This window comes from Kogia breviceps, chromosome 9 (genome assembly GCF_026419965.1).
Source record: "Kogia breviceps isolate mKogBre1 chromosome 9, mKogBre1 haplotype 1, whole genome shotgun sequence".
In the NCBI taxonomy this organism is placed as follows: Eukaryota; Metazoa; Chordata; class Mammalia; order Artiodactyla; family Physeteridae; genus Kogia; species Kogia breviceps.
The window spans coordinates 22,315,809-22,334,076 of NC_081318.1; the positions used below are offsets into that span (position 1 = coordinate 22,315,809).

Here is an 18,268-nt window from a genome sequence, read left to right on the forward strand (position 1 = left end):
AGGGAGTACAGTTTATTTTAAATTAAGCAATTCTACCCTTGAAGCCTAAGTAATCCAATTTTTTAAAATGATATATTGTCTTGCTAACTTAATATTTTTTCACTTATCAGTCTTTATTAAACAGTAAGATCAGTTTCATTTTTTTTTACTTGCCCAAACTGAGCCATCACAGTGGGTTTCAGTTTATCTACATATATTGAAGGGAAATGGTTCCCAAAAGATAACTTGAAGGAAGTGTCATAAAATCTTTAGATCATCCTTCTGTAAAGACTGAAATACCATTTAACCTTGCCTCATAAACTTATATATGTATAACTTTATGTGTACTATATGTATAGTCAGCCTCATTCTTTTTGTTTTCTAGAATGTTTGGTAGCAAAAAAAAATTAAAATAAAAAATGGAGTATAATGTATAAAAATTTTGAATCACTATGTTGTATACGTGAAACTAATATATACTGTAAATCAACTATACCTCAATTTTAGAAAATTAAAAATTATTAAAAACCTCCAAGATTAAAATTCCCCAATGGGCCCTTAAAAAAAAAAAAAAAGAAAGAAAAAATCGTTTGATCTTCAGGCTATTTTATGTGAAAAAGACACAGATTTTAAGTCAGTGGAGATGGATGCATTGTGATACTTCATCTGGCTGATACAGGGAGAGGCTGCCATCCTTACCCCAGCCCCCCTATATTTGGGAAGCTACCAAGCCACCCCCCATCCACTTCCCAGCAATTTCAGTGGGAGGAACCCCCTGCTTGACAGTCACACCTTAAGAAATTTGGAAGAAACGGAATGTAGATTCTTGCTTTGAAAAAAAGTTGAGATATATGCTATGTGCTGTGGTGCTAGCCACTAAGTGTGATATCACAGCCACCAGAATCACCAAGCCAAGGGAGGGAAGCCAAATTCTAGGAGCTGTGGAGGGTATGGGGAAGGAGAGGAGAGCCTTATGTTTGAGAAATTTTGCTAACGATAATGAGTGGTGGTGAGTGGAAGAGGAGACAATGTAGCAGGAGATGCTAGAAAGGATGGGGCAGTGAGAAGTAAACTACTTCTGTCTCTAAAGGCAAAGTCTTCCTGATACACTTCAATTAATAAAATGCCCTGGGATTGGTGTTTGTTCTTTATCTTCAGTAAATGATTCCATTTAACCCAATTGTTTTCTTCCAATTTAATTAGGAGTGGGAGGCCATACTTTGCTCTATAGAAATTTGCTTTGCCTGGCTGCAACATTGATTTGGGACAACACTGGCCACCAGGATTATTCTAGTTTGTACTCAGGGTTATTGCTTTTGTAGATGAATGGATCCAACCAGCTACACTATTGTACAAGCTGAATTCCTCACCACCGCAGGGTGCCGGGCATTTGGTTAGCAGCTGTGGCTGCTGCTTGCTCCTAAGGTATGAACAAATCACCCCACTGACGAGCTGAGCTCAGGGTGGTCTAATTAAAACAGACGCCACTTGGATACAACTTCACAGGACTTTGGAATGCAGGGGAGTTTAAGGGTCATCTAGTCCAACTACCCACACGTTTCCAGTGTGACCTGCAGGAACTAAATCACTTCTGCCATAGCTTGAAAAGGCAGACATGCCACATGCATTCCCACACATGAGCCCCATTCCGGTCCATGTACACTCAAACTTTATTTGGCTGCCTGGGTGGGGACGGAGAGGAGGAGGAAGACAGTGCTGAAGGGCCGGGTCAGTAGGGGTGATTCAGCGTGTGCTCCATGATGGTCAGAAGCGCCAGCCATGTCTCCTGGGCCGTGGGGATGATCTGGGAGGCCGGCAGCAGGAAGCCATAGCGCCCGGTGTCCCGGAGCTCGAAGGTGAAGGAGTACTTGATGCCCTGGTTGTAGGTCCAGTCAATGGTACTTCCACTGGCTTGGTCTGGGGCAGGAGCAGACCAGCAGAACAAAGGTCACTCACTTGAAAACATTTGCATGGGCTGGGCTAATGGTCCAAAGCCCAGAGCCTCGTGCAGTGTTGACTGGAGTCAGCATCTGCTAAGTGCCTACTGTTGACCAAGCAGGCTGGCTTCCTCCCAAGAAGGTCCCCTGAAGGGTCTTAGTCCAAGAGGCCCAGAGAGGCGGGCCAGCAATGGTTCTCCTCTCGCTGGGTCATGTAAGGAAGCTCCCACGATTTTGAAAGCTGCCTCCATCTAACAGCCACTTGGGTCAAGCCCCCAAATATACCAGAGTTGCCCACTTGGGTAACCAGGACTGTCCCCCGGATGCTGGTCTGCAGGGGGAAAGTGCAAGGGTCAGAGTCAAAGCAAAAGCCCCTCGTCTGTCTTTTGTAGACAGATTTGCAGTAGGTATCAAAGCAGCTGCAGAATTGGGCAGGGGAGAGGGAGGTGGCTGCATATCAGAATTTAACTCCACGGTATTGAACAAAGCAAAAACCTTTTGATTCAGGGTTAAAACAGTTTCCAAAGAAGGCCTGGAGTCCAAAAGTAAGGCCAGCCTCAGGTGAGACTGTGACTCACTCACCCCCCAGAACTGGGCACTCGTGGCAGGAAGTCTGAGGTGTGTCCCTGTCCCCTGCTTCTTCAGTACTCTCACCTCTTGTCAGCCACAAGCTTGCTGTGCCTCCTCAGGGCTCAATGGGATCTGAACACCGCAACCTCAACCCCCGCTGCCATCCCCGCCACCTGTCTCTGCTGCAGCCACTGGGTCTCTGTGCTCTTCCTGCCGTTCCCACACACGCCAGGTCAGGGCACACAGGAGGACCTTTGTTCTAGAAGATTCCTCTGCCTGGAAGGCTCTTCCTCAAATAGCCTCTTAGCTCCATCGCTCCTTTCCTTCAGTACTTGCCCAAATTTCACTCTCTCAACGAGGCCTATGCTTCAGTCCACCTGCCCTGCTTCCATCCCCAGTACTCCTGAGTCCCCTCACCCTGTCCTAGTAGTTCTTTTTCTCCCAGCACTTATCACCTAACACATGGTATCATTTCCTTATTCATGTTTATTGTCATGGCTGGCTAGAATGAAGGTTTCCTGGTCTTTGCTTATTTTTATTCCCAACTGTATCCCAAGCACACAAAACAAGGCCTGGTGTATCATAGGTGTTCAATAAACATTTGTTGACTTAATTCCTTGTTGATGTAGCAGTCCTCCTCTGAGGGGCACTGCATGGATAAGTAAGCTGGGAAAAGATAGGATATGTTCTCTAACTGAAGGGCATTGGAGGAAGAGAATTTTTTAAGTTGAATTTCTTAGGGATCTACAATACAAAGGCCAGCAGAACTCTCTACCCCCTCTATTCATGAAGCTGAACTTAACCCCAAGATAAGAGTTCTCAGAGGAACTGAAGGGTTTGTCTGAAGGTATCGAGGAAGGCAGAGTTCACATGAGGAAAGGGCCCCCCTACCCACCAAGCCAGCAGTAGTCAGACATGGCCAGGGCTGTTCTCCTCACCCACGATCCCAGGTTGGGGAACCCTTGGCTACCTCCTCCAGGAGGGACACTCCCTCCGGTGGGGAAAGCCAGCTGAGCTTCCTCCCAGACCACCCACAGAGACAATGCACCTACTTACAAATTGTTGTGATGATGCTGCCATACTTGAACTTGGTCCCATACAGAGAGGTCAGGGCCTCAACAGCAGACTTAGCCACCTGATCCTGGAGAAAACACCAAGCAAGACTGCTTGTCACGGCCAGCAATGCCAGACCCCCAGAACCGCAGGGCCGGGGTATCCTGGGGTCTGGCAGGATGACCCAGGAGCACATACTCTGCAGAAGCCAGCCCCCAGCAGAGAGCATGGAACCTGTTGGGCCCTGCAGGGTCAGCCCTGGGAACTCAGCAGGATGTGACCTTGTGGTATGTCTGGCTGCTACTTCACTGCCCTTTGGTCACCCTGCAGCTCCAAGTTTAAACCTGTGGTACAAGCTCAAAGTCCACCCCTACCCCTTCCTCTGTCATGTGACAGAAGTGACTCAACCACTCTGTGCCTCAGCTTTCCAGACAGAAAGGCTAGCCTGCCCTGCTGGTCTTCTCAAGCCATCAGGGATCCATGGGAGAAAGGAGTGCTAGGCACAGTGTAGGGCCTCGTGCCTTAAGCAGGTTTGATGGATAAACCCAGGCCTTCCCAAAGCTGCCTTTGGGATAAGAGGGCAAGCAGGGATCAGCACATACCAGCTCATCCTTGTCTGCAGGTGCTTCTGTTTTGTAGCCAAAGGGATACAAGAGGAGCTGGGAGTAGCTGTGGATGGAGATGAAGGCTTTGATGTTCCTGTGGTCTTTCACAAAGTCCACGATGGACTTGACCTCCACTTCGGAATTGGCAAACTTGCCACGGTAAGTGTCCGAACAGGGGTTGCTGCTGGATCCCGCCTCTGTGGAAGGGGAGAGTTGGCCTTCTTTACACCCAAGCAGTGTGGCTTCCATGGCTTCTGGTCTTTGCATGAGTTGCGATGCAGGAGGGCTCACCCCCACCCCGGATAAGGAAAGGGCAGAAGCCTTTTATAAGCTGGGGGTCCTGCCTCCCTCCCTAGCCAAACCTGGACAAAGCTGATGGACATGCCCAGAGAGATAAGAAGGGCTACTCAAGCAACACCAGTTCCTGCAGTGAAGTGACCACAGAGGGAAGAAGCTGAAGTTACGCTAGACAACCCATAGATTGGTTTCAGACCTCAGTTCCATTGGGAAGGACTTTACAGGCAAGGAGCAAGCAGATTTCAGAGGGCCACCTTGCTCACTGTGCACGTTGGAGGAGAGACCAACATTACCCACATGCCCCCACTGCTGGGGCAGGAGAGGGTTGGGTGGTGACAGGACAAAGGACAGTAAGAAGCCATTCTGGGGTGTCCCATCCCTCCTCCCCAAACCACACTGGGCCTTACTCCCAAAGCCAGCATCCCAGTTCCTGTTGGGGTCCACCCCAATGCAGTTGGAGCCCGACGTCAGGGATCGAGTCTTGCGCCACATTCGATTCTGAGAAAGGAAAAGTAACCAGCCACCAAACAGAGGCCACAATCAACACAGAGCCCCAATCCGGAGCCTGGGTGTGGACACGGTATGGAATCAGAAACCACTTTCAACTGGTTGTCAGGGAGGAAGGTTTGCAAAGGGGGCTCTTGGCTGAAGGAAAATAGAGGAGACAATGGATGGCATTTGGCCAGAGAGTTCTACTGGCAGAAAGAGGAAGGCATGTGGCAACACCCCCCCACCGCCACGCCAGGCCCTTACAAAATTGATTGGTAGCATGCTGTCCCATAGACATAAAATAGAACCAGGGAAGAGGGTCTGGGCAGTGTGTCTCCACTGGGGAAAATTCTGTCCCCCACAACCTGGACATTTGGCAATATCTGAAGATGTTTTCAGTTGTCTCATCTGGGGGCTTGAGTCGGTCAGGATGCTGCTTGCGCAGGACAGCCCCCGACACACAAAGAATTATCTGTCCCAAATGTCAAGAATGCCAAGGTCAAGAACCCCTAGTCTAGGAGGACAGGTCTATTTGTCCCTCTCTCAACTTCTGGGAGTTGAGATTAGGGGTGAGTAGCTTGTGGGGCTCAGAGGACAGAGGTCCACCCTGCTTTCCCCAAGAAGAGGAGAAGGCCTATACCTTGCTGTGGGTGAAGGCAAAACCATCAGGGTTGGTGACGATCTCCAAGAATATGTCCATGTTGTCCAGAATGGCAGTGAAAGCTGGGTCCTGGCCATAGTCTTGTGTGATCTGGTGGAGGTTAGGAAGCAGAGGGGCAGAGCGGGCGAGGCCAGGAATCTGCCATGCTAGAGCAATGGATGCCTGCCCTCGACCTCCCTCTGTGGTCATTGCCTCTGGATGGAAGCAGAGGCCAGGGCTTCTAAGGGCCTTGGATACCAATGCCCTACCAGGCGAGAGCACCCTCACCTCCATAGGCTTACCTTCTTTGCAAACCAGACCCCACTGGCCTGGGTGACCCACTCCCGAGAATGGATGCCCGTGTCAATCCAGATGGCTGGACGGTTGTTCCCCCCAGTGCTGAACTGGATGAGAAGAGCAGGAAATAGTTCAGCTGGGGCCCTGTCTCACCTCCTAGAAGGGGAGTGCACCCCAACCCAGAGGCTGTCTGCTCTCTGGGATCTCAGGTTGAGGCTCTGTTTGTGGGACCATCACTCAGGTGGAATATGGGAGTGGGTCTGGACCGGGATCCTGCAGAGCTTTGCCTCCTGCCCTCAGCTCAAGCTTGGCGCAAATATGACTCAGCCAGTCTTTCGGGCCCCACCATGTTCCCATGCCCATACATAGTTCTCTGTCGGAGGTCACAAACAAAACATTTTATCTGGACTACCAGACTCTGGGATACTTTCCACAATGTGACACTTGATTGGAAACACTTGCGTCACCTAAAAGTTTAAATTGTGTGTGTACTGCTATGCACACACCTATGCTACACAGGGAGTCCATATAACAGTGTGTTCTCTGTAACCCTGGGCTCACCCATGGGTGCCTACACACAGAGGTGGGTGCCCAGTCTTGCAGATGTGCTCTCATACATCCACTTGCAGGTGCCCATTACCTTCAGCACGTAGATGGGACGGCCTTCGTAGCTGCTACCGATCTGGAGCTTGCTGACAAGCTGTGGGTGCTCGGCCACCAGCATGTCCATGAAGTCATAGATCTGAGGAGGCAGAGGAGGGAAGGCTGCCTTCATGGCTTCCGGGCACCTGGATGCCTCCCTTAGCAGCTCTGTTGGCGAGCCTGCTGTGAGCCCTGAATGCAGAGGAGCCATGACCCAGAGCCTCGAGGTCACACGGTGACAGAGCAGGTGTCACGCACACCCAGGCTGGCCCTGGCGCGTTCTACCAGTCTGACGAAGAGCTTGGTGCTTGTGGAGGGTGGCCCCCGGGGTCCCTCACCTCCTCCAGGGTGTGGTAGGTGGCATAGTTAAAGGTGTTAGTGCTGCGGGCCCAGCTCTGGGAGGCGAACATCTGCTCCTGCTCCTCATCCAGCAGAGACTGCACGTCCTCTATCATAACTGCATATCTGATGCCACGGGTCTCCAGGAAGATTTTGACAGCCTGGATGCTGGGGAAGGGCACTCGGACGTCGATGGGGGAGCCTGGCTGGGCAGGGCCCCTCCAAAAGTCCAGCTGGGGAGGACAAGAGCCAGTGTCACAGCGGGATGGGAAAGGGCCTGTCTGGGAGGGGGTGTTGGCACCAGAACTTCCCATATAACTGGGGATGGGGCACAGCTGTTAGGGGAAGAGGATGAAGGGAATCCCTGGGTGCTGGACAAAGTCCAGTTTGGTCAGGGAAATGGCCCAGGAAGCAGAGTGGAGAGGCTTTGAGGCAGCAAGGGAGAGAGAAGAACTAGAAGTTGGGGCAGTGTGGGGGGCTCGTTTGCTCAGATGCTCAAAGGCAGCAAGATTCTGGCACTGGGAGGTTTAAGTCCCTTCCTAACAGGGATCAGTCCCATGGCTCCCTCCTGGGTGACTGGGGATAGAGAGCCCAGGCCCCATTTGGGCCCAGGTGGGCGGGGGTCTGAGGCAAGCCCACCTGCCCTGAGACGTACCCTGGGGCCTCAGGGCAGCTCCCACATCCTCTAACCTGTAGGTGCTCCAGGTCCTCCAGCTCCTTCACCATCTCTACCTGGGCTTCATCGGCCACAGAGATTCGGAGCACCTGGTGCCTGGGCAGAGCAGGAGGGGAGACTGAGGGCCTGAGCAGCTCCTACTGGCCATGCATGCTCCCCAGGTGGGAGGAGGGTGGCTGGGCCTCGGTCCTCTGGACTGAGCAGGGGAAGCACAAGGGATCCTAGCAACGGGAGGCCTGGGCTCCTCGGAACCTTCTGGACACTGCTGCTGTCCCCATCCCAGCTTAGACTCTTTCTCTCTAAAGCTAGCTAGGCCTCCTCCTGTCTCCTCTTCTGAAAAGTCCTCCTCAGAGCTCAGATGTTCTTCAGGGCTCAAGAGGCTATCCTAAGAGACCTGACCCCTTCTCAGTCCTGGTCCCCGGTCAGCCTGCCTTCCAGGATGTGCTAGTCTGCTCCTCTCTGACCATCTTCCCATGTGTCTGTCTGTCCATCTCCTCCAGATGCTGGCTGGGGGTTGAGTCCTCCCTATCTCCCCTCTGAGCACCCCCTCCTCTCCATGCTCTTACCCCACAAAGTCCTCTTTACCAAGGACAGCCCCCAGCAGCACACTCAAAATCAGCAGCCCCTGCATGCTGCAGCCAGTTGGGAAGGTCAACTGAGGCGGAGAAGGTCCTGGGGCCTTTTAAACTCTCCCAGGACAGAGGTCTCCTGGCTGTGCCCAAGAGTTGTCCTTCCACTTGCACCTGGGCTCTATCCCACGGGGAGGGAGAGGTGGGAGTTCCGAGCTCTGACACCTACCCACCCTCCCTGATAAAGTGGCAGGGAACAGGACAGCTGGAGAGATAAGCCAGGCCTCAACCCCTGGCCATGAGGGGCCATCCTGGGCCTGAGGGTCAGCTAGGGCTTGAGGCCTCCCAGCTGGAACCCTGATTGCCCAGAGCTCTGCAGCCCACAGACCCTATGGTCCTGTTTACTGACCCAGCAATGGAGGAGGAGCCAGGACTCTGGAGCGGCCACACCAGCTGCAGTCTCATGTGAGGTGTCCTCTTCTCCCACGTCCCTGAGCACCAGCTCTTTTGTTCCTATGAGAGAGCAAGATGGGACCCTGTGGGACCCCAGCCAGCTCCCAGATTTGCTGGTTCCTCACCACACGGGCTTTGTCCAGGGCCGCCTGACCTTTAGGGTACAACCCCGTGAAGGAAACTTCCCAGCCCCACTCTTACCAGTCTCGGTGGCCTTGTGGGAATCAGGCCACAGCACAGAAGCAGAAGTTTCCCTCCACCCCCACTGCTCTAGGGCTCTGGGATCAAGGGTTGCCCTTGATGGGAACTGTAACCAGATGTCCTCTGAGTAGAAAGTGCGGTTGTGGGAACCAGGGCCAGAACCCTGTTGGGACTGCACATTGTATAGGAGAAACTGGAATTCACAAAGGGGAATTTGCTCTGGCTCTGGATGCTGACCTCATTGCAGAGACATCTAACACAAATCCGCCCTAATCCACAGGGGCCCCAGCGGTTCCCCAGCAGCATCTGGGGGCCTTGCTCTGTGTCAGGGCCTCAGGCTTGGGCACTGCCAACAACCAAGGCGGCTCTTTCTGGTTTCCACCTGTTCCCTCTGCCTCCCCAGCCCACCTCCTACGGGCCAAGATCCCTATGCCAAGGCAGAGTGACCCCATTACATTTACCCACAACTCTCTACTGAGCATAGCTCTGGGAAGATGATAAAACACTGAATCCATCCTTAACAGATATTGAACTTCCATGAAGACTGTTCCTTTCCACTCTGGCAGCCTTTCCTGCCCTCCAGACCCCAGGCAAGGCTTACCACCTCCCTGAGGCTTCCTCTGGCTTCTTTCTCTCTCACCTACCTGCCCCTTCTCTGAATGTTCATCTCTTTTCTCATTCATCCTCTGGGCCAGGTCCTGTGCTCCACCCTGAGATGATGCCCGAAGCAGACGGGTGGGTCCCTGATCTCACAGAACTCAGTCTAACGGAGAAGACAGAAGTAACCAACTAACTTGTGTTCTCTCAGGTTTTCCAAGAAGCTGTGGGTCAACAAGACAGGATTAAGCATGCAAGAGATTCATGGGGAGACACATCCATGAAGGATAAAGGAGAGAGAGAAGAGCCTTTACCTCGTTGCAGGTCTGACACCTGGGAGAGGATTGGGCAGGAGGAACTCAGGCAGCAGTGCAGTTCTGAATCTTGGAGCCAACAATGCAGTTCAGGGAGCCCTATGTCCTATAGGAATGCTGGTACTACTGCTGCACTGTGCTCAATCACTAGCTGGGAACAGCCCGTGGGAAGTGTGGCCACATCATACCACGGTGATACTCCCCACTGACTTGTCAGGGAGCTGAGAGAGCTCACAGTCTAGTGGCAAAGACAGAAATAACCAATCAACATGCTGGTTCTCCAACAAGTCTCCAAGAAGCTGTCACCAAGACAGGATTAAACATACAAGACACTCACTGGGCTGCTCTCCTTCCTGTAGGAGACCTGAGCAGTGCATTTCCTGTGATGTGAAGTGAAAAGTACCAGTAGGAGTATGGACTTAGAACTATGGGCCCATCCAAGAGTGTCCAGGGAAGACTTTACCAAGAAAGTGAAACTTTATCTGGGTCTTAATGACTGGATTTTGCCAGGGATGGAAGGGAAGTGGTGTTTATCACACTGCTTGGTTCTTGAGCACAAACTGATATTTATTTCTCCTTAATTGTTCCTAGAGTGTTATTTCTGTCTCCCCAATGAGGCTAGACATTTCCCGAGACCAGGAACCAAGTCTTACACATTTCTCAGTCCCCCTCATCTCTTAGTGCCCTGCAGTGCTCTCGAGTTTGTTTGTTTGTTTGTTGATTGATTGATTGCTGTGTTGGGTCTTCATTGCTCCGCACAGGTTTTCTCTAGTTGTGGGGATCAGGGGCTACTCTTTGTTGTGGTGTGCGAGCTCTTCATTGCGGTGGCTTTTCTTTTTGTGGAGTATGGGCTCTAGGCGCACGGGCTTCAGTAGTTGTGACTCATGGGCTCTAGAGCGCAGGCTCAGTAGTTGTGGCACCCGGGCCTAGCTGCTCCACGGCATGTGGGATCTTCCCAGACCAGGGCTCGAACCCGTGTCTCCTGCATTGGCAGGCAGACTCTTAACCACTGCGCCACCAAGGAAGCCCCTCGAGCTGCTCTAATCTGTTCCCCACTAAGAAAGAAAGTTTTGTAGAGTCTTTCTTTAGTTTGCATTATGAAAACATTTTTTTCTATTTCTAAATCAAAAGCGGTCCTATAATTTTTAATGTTTCACGCACACTACACATGTTGAAGGGCACGTTGGCTAACTCTTGGCCTTTTGTGAATTTCTTCCAGAAAAGACAAGACCATTGGAAAAGGGGTGGGGGGAAGGCACTGCCTCGTCAAGAGACCTCTTGCTGCCTCCAGCCAGCAATCTAAGTTGTCCAAGAGTCATATAGTCTATTTTCTTGCAAGGTTGGAAAAGATTAATTCATTGCTGCAAGTTGAAATTAGGCCCAGCACTGGCAGGAAGCTGAAAGTACAGTGGCAGAGGAATGTGGGCCTCAGGTGGAAATTAAGCCTAATTCCTGGGGTCCCTCCAAATCACCTCAGTAAGCTGAAAATTGCCTTTTGGTAAAGACCAATTTGCTAGACTGGAACCTGGGGCAGAGGGCCACAACTCTGCCTCTCTACCCATGGGCATGTTTCACATTGGTCCAGAGCAAGGGCAAAGGATGAGGGTCATTGGGCTGAAAACTGGGGGAACAGGCAGAGCACCAAGACCTATCAGCATGAGAAAGAAACCACCAGGCCTGCATCTAGATTCAAGGACAAGTCACTGGGTAAGTGCCTGAGTACAAATAGACAGAGACCTGCTGTTTCCATACGGACAAGCATTCAGCGTCCCTTCCTCCTTCCTGCTGGCTGAGCAAACCCAGATTGTATGCAGGTGTCACCCCTCAGGAAAGTCACCCCATTCCCAGCTTAGGGATAAATTCTAAGATTGGTCTAAGACAATCTTCAAGGAATCTCATTCTCTTTTGCAAGTGATTGGTTTAGAGGTGGGCACGTGACACAGTTTTGTCAATGAGATGTGAGGGGAGGCCAGGGAGGAAGCTTCTAGAAAATGTTTCCCCACTCTTGAGAAGGAGGTACTTTCTCGAATATTGTCAAGTCTGTTGCCCCACCTTCGGACTATATAATATGAAAGAATATTCATTTTCTTTTCATTAATTGGGATTTCTGTTGTTACTGTAAAAAGCATTCTAACTGATGGACTTACTAAGCTTTTAAAGTACTTGTATTGTCAGAAGACAATAAATTTTAGCCCAGGGGAGCCTTTATGTGAAATGGAGAAAGGCACTCTACCTCCCACTCTGGACAGACATCATCCATTGTCCTCAGCAGAATACCTTTGTCCAGTGCACAAACTGGGCAACTATCCATGGCAGCCCTGTTGCCAGAGAATGTCCAAGCATGGTCAACAGAAGCTCTAAGACAATGCTTAGAGACCCCCAAACCAAATCCTAGAAAATGGGTTGTTAGAGTGACAAAGGAGAAGCAGTCCCCTATGTCCATATTAGAGATCAAAGGGGGACAGTGGGCAAGGGAGATCTTTGAAGAGAGCACAAACAGGTGCAGTCAGAATGGCTGGATGAAGCAGATGGATGACTACAGCTATCCCCCCTTGGTAAGTGTGTTTAAGGCTGTATGTGGTAAAGTGTGCATGTGGGAAAAGAAGTCTATATGGGAATTTGAGGCAGCCAAGTGGTGGGCTGTAAAGGACATCTCTCATTTGCCCCACCGAGTATCCTCCTCCTTCTGATAACAGCATCTCCTTTTTTCCTGAGGGTCCACCCTCCCCAACTCTGAGGCCATGTGATTCAGGTGGACCTAGCCACCCACCCCCACCCCAGCTCTAGGGATGAGCCAACAAATTCTATTCTCTTTTTTTTCCTCAAGCTTTTTCAAGCAGGTTTTCTGTCACATGTGATTGAAAAAGGTACCCAGCTATAAAACAGATAACTGGTAAGAACCTACTGTATCATACAGGGAACTCTACCCAATACTCTGTAATAGCCTATATGGGAAAAGAATCTAAAAAAGAGTGGAGATATGTATATGTATAACTGATTCACTTTGTTATGCACCTGATACTAACACAACATTGTAAATCAACTATACTCCAATAAAAAATTTTTTTAAAAAGAAAAAGAAAGAAAAAAGTACCCAGCTCACACAGACATTGTCTAAGTTCAGAAGAGAGAAAAATGGGAGAGGAATGCCTTGTAAAAGTAGACTGCCACAAACCCAGCATATGATTTGGGGCAGGTCCCTATACATCCCTGGACCTCAGTTTCCTCATCTGTGAAGGGAGGGAGTTGGTCAGAATGATCTCCATGGTCCCTTCCAGCTGTGACACTTTATGATTCTGGGACATTTGTATTTTTACCCCCAAACAAATCTCAGCCATGGTGACAGGACTGGGCAGGGTGGAGAAAGGCTTGCCAGGTTTGTGGGAAGATAAGAATAGAGCCACAGGGGCCCTGGGGTTTGCAGTGGGTAAGTGTTCCCAGGGCAGTGTAGGTTGAGAGGGACCACATCCTGCTGAAGCTGCAGCAGGGGTTTGTGGGGTGGGGGTGGGGGTGACGTGGAAGACGAGGAAGTGGAGGCCCATCAGAAGCCTCCTTGAGTTCTGCTTTCGTAACTGAGTGTTCAGCAGAGCCTATTTGTTTGCTTTGAAGCTGTGGAACTATCGCTTTAAAGTAGCTAGCAGTGTTTGTCCCCAGAATGGAGGCAGAATTTTTCTTTGGAGGAAGAGTCACCTGGAGGAAGCAGCACTTCAGTGGATCTTTAGGAAAAGTCAAGTCAGAGCCCAAATCTCAGAACAGAGATGCAGAAGAGAGAGGGGCTAAGCAGGAATGTCCCATGTGTAGAAGGAAAAACAGGGAAGGGGAGGTTTGCTTCTGCCTGAGCCTGGGAGAGGAGCTGGGGAGCACTTGAGGGTGCATTGCTACACTTTGGGGGTAGGATGGGCTGCCCCAGCAATGTGGGAGCAGGCAGAGGGTCAAGGAGATTGAAGGCTGTAGGGGTTACCTCACGAAGGAACATGAACCAACCCCAATGCCAGCAATCTCCAGCATCCAATTTAAGTGCTTTATTTTCTACATTGCATTTCCCTTCTGTATTCCCAAGTAAAATTTTGTGAGATGTTATCCTGTAGTCTTGGCTATGCTTTGGGGAATTGAGGGAGGTGGGCTGATGGGTAGGTGGATGAGAGTCACAGGAGTTGGTAAAGCTGGTTAGGAGAGAGCAAGAGGCCGAATGCAGACCCCGGGGAGAGGTTAGTGAGGGACAAGCCGAATGAATAGATTTATATCATCATGCCCAAGGATGGTCCCAAATCCTGGGGGTAAGGAGACTCTGAAGGCGAACAGGCTGGAGTTGTCCTTCAGGACACACACATACCCCACCACCCACAAGAGAAACATGTCCTCACCAGTTTGTCAAGCACTGACAGGCCCTATGTTCACTGGTTTTTCCCTCAGTTTGTACTAAGTGGCTGCCTGGGCCTTCTTATTTTTCTAAAGAAGCTTTTTAATTTTTAATTTTATTTTTCAGTAAAGCCATTTTCTCTCTGGCCCTGTATGGGGTGGTCAGAGGGGAGATGGAGGAGGACAGGGGAAATGGACAGCACCTCATGGGACTCCCAGGACCCCAGCCATTAGCACATCACCCTTGGCCTCTGCCGCCTGCCCTGCCCTCACACAGGACTCTTTCACATTCCAAACTCCCTGCCTAGTTTGTTTTTTTAAGAAAGCAATAACCACAGCACATTCACTGTGGTTCTTTATAGCTTTCCATATGTATAATCGCTCTTTCTCTCTTCAGTTTTTCCAATGTTTTTTTCTTTTAAATAAATGCTCATAAATTTTACTGGTGAAAAGGATGAAAAAACATACCAAAAAAGGATAGCTTGTTGGGAGGAAAAAAAAAAAAAAAAAAAAAGCAGAATGCAAAAAAAAAATTCTTGTTTTACATTATATACCTAAGAAATTGGTGGGGGGGAGTTCAAGTTTTATGAAAAAGAGATTATTCTGTAATATCTTCAAACCTTGCACGTGTAAGTCTTGAGCTTTTACTTGATAAGCTTAAACCCCCAGCCATCACCCCCTGGGCTTGCTGAGGAGACCCCTCAGTCCTAGAAGGACGATCCCCAGCTTCTCTCAACCATTAGGTTCATGTGGGGCCTTGAGTAAGTTAGATGATCCTGAGGCCCCCAGTCTTTATAACTGCAAAGGGTTGGATTAGAATCTTTCAAAGGACCCTTTCATCTGGAAAGTTCTATGGATTTATGATAAAGTCAGTCACTTGATGCGCTAGAGCAAAGAAATGGATTCAAAGGCCCCTTCAAATCCTCTCTCCCATCAGAGAAGCTGCAACAGACGCTGGCTGCCTTCCCAATATCCATCCTCCCCTTCCTCCTTACCAGCAGAACTCCAATTTTTGGGGGGGTCAGTAATGTGTCCAGCTATAAAGAAACTTCCCAGCCTCTCTTGCAGCTGGGTGTGGCCACCTGACACAGTCCCAGCCAATAAGATGTAAGTTTATGCCCATGGATGGCCAACTCAGCTGGTTCACATTTTTTTGCCCCTAACCCTTACCCTTTTTTTGCCTGGAATTCAGTCATATGATGGCAACAGACTAGGGGTCAAAATGGTAGCAGAGTGGCAAAACAGAACAGGCCAGAGGGGTCTGAGTCCCCAGTGCATCAAGGAGTCACTGAACTAGCCCTGCACTGCCCACCACAGACAACTTATTCTGTAAGAGAAACAAAACCTTGATCTGGTTAAGCCACAGTAAGGTGGGTTTCTGTCACATACACTAAACCTAGTCGTAATTTGCACTAGGCTGAGGAGAAGAAACACCCCCCTTCAACGAATATGGAGCACCTACTGTGTGCCTGACAGGAACTGAGAGTGAATAACCCAGACATGGTCATTCCCCTCATAGGGTCTCAAACTAGCAGTGGAGACAATGACAGATAAAGAAGTCAATTAATTATTATCACTGCTATCAAAGAAAGAAATAAGGCTCAGGAAAAGAAAATAATAGATCTATTTCCAGTGGGTGGTCCTAGAAGGACTCGTGAAGCAGTGAAATTGAAGGGGAAATTTTAAGGAGTGGACCACATGAAGGAAGAGTAAGAGGAAACAATATTCCAGGCAAGGAGGAGCAGCACATACAAAGGCCTCTAGTTGGGAAGGAGCTGAAGGAACTGAGAAAAAGCTGGTGAGGTTGGGGCTGGTGAACGAGGCGCTGAAACAAGGTGAGAGAGGGCTGGCCACCTTGTAGGGCCTATAGCAGGGCCAGCCATGCAGCGCCTTGGGCGGGTTTTATTTTAAGTCACTGAAGGATTTTAAGGAAAAAATTGCCTTTTAAGAAGACCCCCATCTGGAAAGCAGTTTCAGCCCCAACTTCTGTGGGTCTGTTGCCTGCACAGAGTTCTTTGCAACAAGTTCCTGGCCCTGGTCCTGAAGGGCTTTGGGCATGACTCAGGGTCACCTGCAGGCCAGTCCCAGGCCTGCCATTCAGCAGCTACATGCCTTTTAAAAGACACTGTCCTCTCTGAGCCTGAGCTTCCTCATCTGAAAGTAAGGACAGTAATAGTCCTACCTCGGGACTTCCCTGGTGGCGCAGTGGTTGAGAATCCGCCTGCCGATGCAGGGGACACGGGTTCGTGCCCCGGTCCAGGAAGATCCCACATGCCGCGGAGCGGGTGGGCCCGTGAGCCATGGCCGCTGAGCCTGCGCGTCCGGAGCCTGTGCTTCGCAACGGGAGAGGCCACAACAGTGAGAGGCCCCCGTATAACAAAAAAAAAAAAAAAAAAAAAAAAGAATCTGCCTGCCAATGGAAGGGACACGGGTTCGAGTCCTGATGCAGGAAGATCCCACGCGCCACGGAGCAACTAAGCCTGTGCGCCACAACTACTGAAACCTGTGCACCTAGAGCCCGTGCTCTGCAACAAGAGAAGCCACTGCAATAAGAAGCCCGCACACTGTAACAAAGAGTGGCCCCCACTCACCGCAGTTAGAGAAAGCCTGCGCACAGCAACAAAGACCCAACACAGCCAAAAATTAAAAATAAATAAGTAAACTTATTTTTTTAAAAATAGTCCTACCGGGCTTCCCTGGTGGCGCAGTGGTGGAGAGTCCGCCTGCCGATGCAGGGGACACGGGTTCGTGCCCTGGTCCGGGAAGATACCATGTGCCACGGAGCGGCTGGGCCCGGAAGCCATGGCCGCTGAGCCTGCGCATCTGGAGCCTGTGCTCCACAACGGGAGAGGCCACAACAGTGAGAGGTCTGCGTACCGCAAAAAAAAAAAAAAAAAAAAAATAGTCCTACCTCTTAGAGCTGTGAGGAGGCAATGTGTTGAATCCTTGGAACCATGCCTGCTGCACACTATGTACCAGAAAAGAGTTTATTATTTTCACTGTTACTGGGAAGCCCATCAGCGTCCAGATACTCCTGCCTCTAAGGCAATACTTCTCCAACTAGGTATTAGCATCACCTGGGTCCCATCCTCAGAGACTCTGATTCAGTAGGGCTGTGGTGGCATGAGAATTTGCATTTCCAAAAAGCTCCCAGGTCATGCTGATGCCTGTGGTCTGCAGACCACACTGCATTTGGCTAGGGTCAAGGCAGCCCCTTGGGAATATTTTGGGGAAGGATGACTGGCTTCCCATTGCTGTAGTCACCTTCAGCCCTAATAGACAATGGCAGAGGGTAGGAGGCCCAAAGCCCCACTCCCCCTAGAAGACTTGAACTTGTTCCTTCTGGGAAGCAAGAAAGCAGGAATCAGAAATTCTCAGCCTTTAAGGGACCTAGGAATTTCTGGGGAAGACGGTAAAAAAACAGATTTGGGGGTCCACCCCAGAGATTCTGTTTCATTCTGGGGGTGGAACCCAAACATCTTTATGTTAAATGACTCCCTATAGATTCTGCCACAGGCCACGCTTGGACAAATGGTGACATGGTGGTTTTGGAGTTAGACAAACCCAAGTTCAAATCTCCCTCAACTTTCAATCTATGCAGCCTTTTGTGGCCTTTAAAACCTCTCCAAATCACGCTCTCCTTATCTGAGCTTATTAATGAGCTTATTAATACCAGTAATATCCTCCCCCGAGGATTGAAATAAAAATATTTGTGCAAAGGGCATAAAAGTTATAATCACAGACTCCAGTGTGCAAAAATGACTTGCTTTATTTATTTAACTTAGCCCATGACCTCGGGTTTCTGTTAATAGCAGAAAACTTCAGCTTGGAAATTCTAGACCACTTCCAGCTCTAAAAAAAAACTCATCTTTTTTGGGAAACTCTAACCCGAGTCAGGATTCTTTCATCCTCTGTCACTGACCCTTCCCCTGGAAGTGATCTAGGTTCTTCAGGGGTTCATTTCCCTGATTTCTCAGGCCTCCCACACGGAACAGCTGGTCCTGGGCACAGGCATGCCCAGTTGATGCCCACCGTGCCATCATGGCTGCTGGCTGCATGGCCCTTCGGCTCAGCGTACTTGCTTCTACCCTAAGCCTTCTTACCCGCCAACCCTCTCATTTCTTTGCTAAGAGTTCTCAACAGCTGCATTACTGATGTGTCCCCAGCCATATGGCTGCTTCTAATCACCTGTCCAGAGCCCTTGATCAACCACTGTTAATGTGAGGCTCAGGCGCCATATTGGACATGGCC

The 18,268-nt window shown here is 50.0% G+C and overlaps 2 protein-coding genes across 7 annotated transcripts in view; both read right to left on the reverse strand.

Annotated features, from left to right (window-relative positions):
• Positions 1–1,572: 1,572 nt before the first annotated feature.
• Positions 1,573–16,814, reverse strand: LOC131762656 (carboxypeptidase A1). Of its 6 annotated transcripts, XM_067042154.1 has the most exons (12): positions 16,705–16,814; positions 9,392–9,510; positions 8,503–8,606; positions 7,539–7,620; positions 6,848–7,081; positions 6,508–6,609; positions 5,873–5,974; positions 5,571–5,681; positions 4,849–4,939; positions 4,142–4,341; positions 3,543–3,627; positions 1,573–1,896 (listed from the first exon to the last, which is right to left on the reverse strand). In XM_067042154.1, exons 2-12 carry the CDS (start codon positions 9,428–9,430, stop codon positions 1,709–1,711), a joined length of 1,338 nt encoding a protein of 445 aa, XP_066898255.1. In that variant the 5' UTR covers positions 9,431–9,510; positions 16,705–16,814; the 3' UTR covers positions 1,573–1,708. The 6 variants fall into 6 exon arrangements, with proteins under 6 accessions (XP_066898255.1, XP_058930310.1, XP_066898256.1 ...); XM_059074327.2 differs by lacking the exon at positions 16,705–16,814 and having other exon boundaries at positions 9,392–9,539; XM_067042155.1 differs by lacking the exon at positions 9,392–9,510 and having other exon boundaries at positions 1,660–1,896.
• CPA5 (carboxypeptidase A5) overlaps positions 9,546–18,268 on the reverse strand; it is a 28,142-nt gene continuing 19,419 nt past the window's right edge. The window contains exons 11-12 of the mRNA XM_059074331.2: positions 9,659–9,896; positions 9,546–9,568 (exon numbers count right to left, since the gene is read on the reverse strand). The gene's annotated coding sequence lies outside the window, so the exon portion shown is untranslated. The remainder of the gene's footprint in view (positions 9,569–9,658; positions 9,897–18,268) is intronic.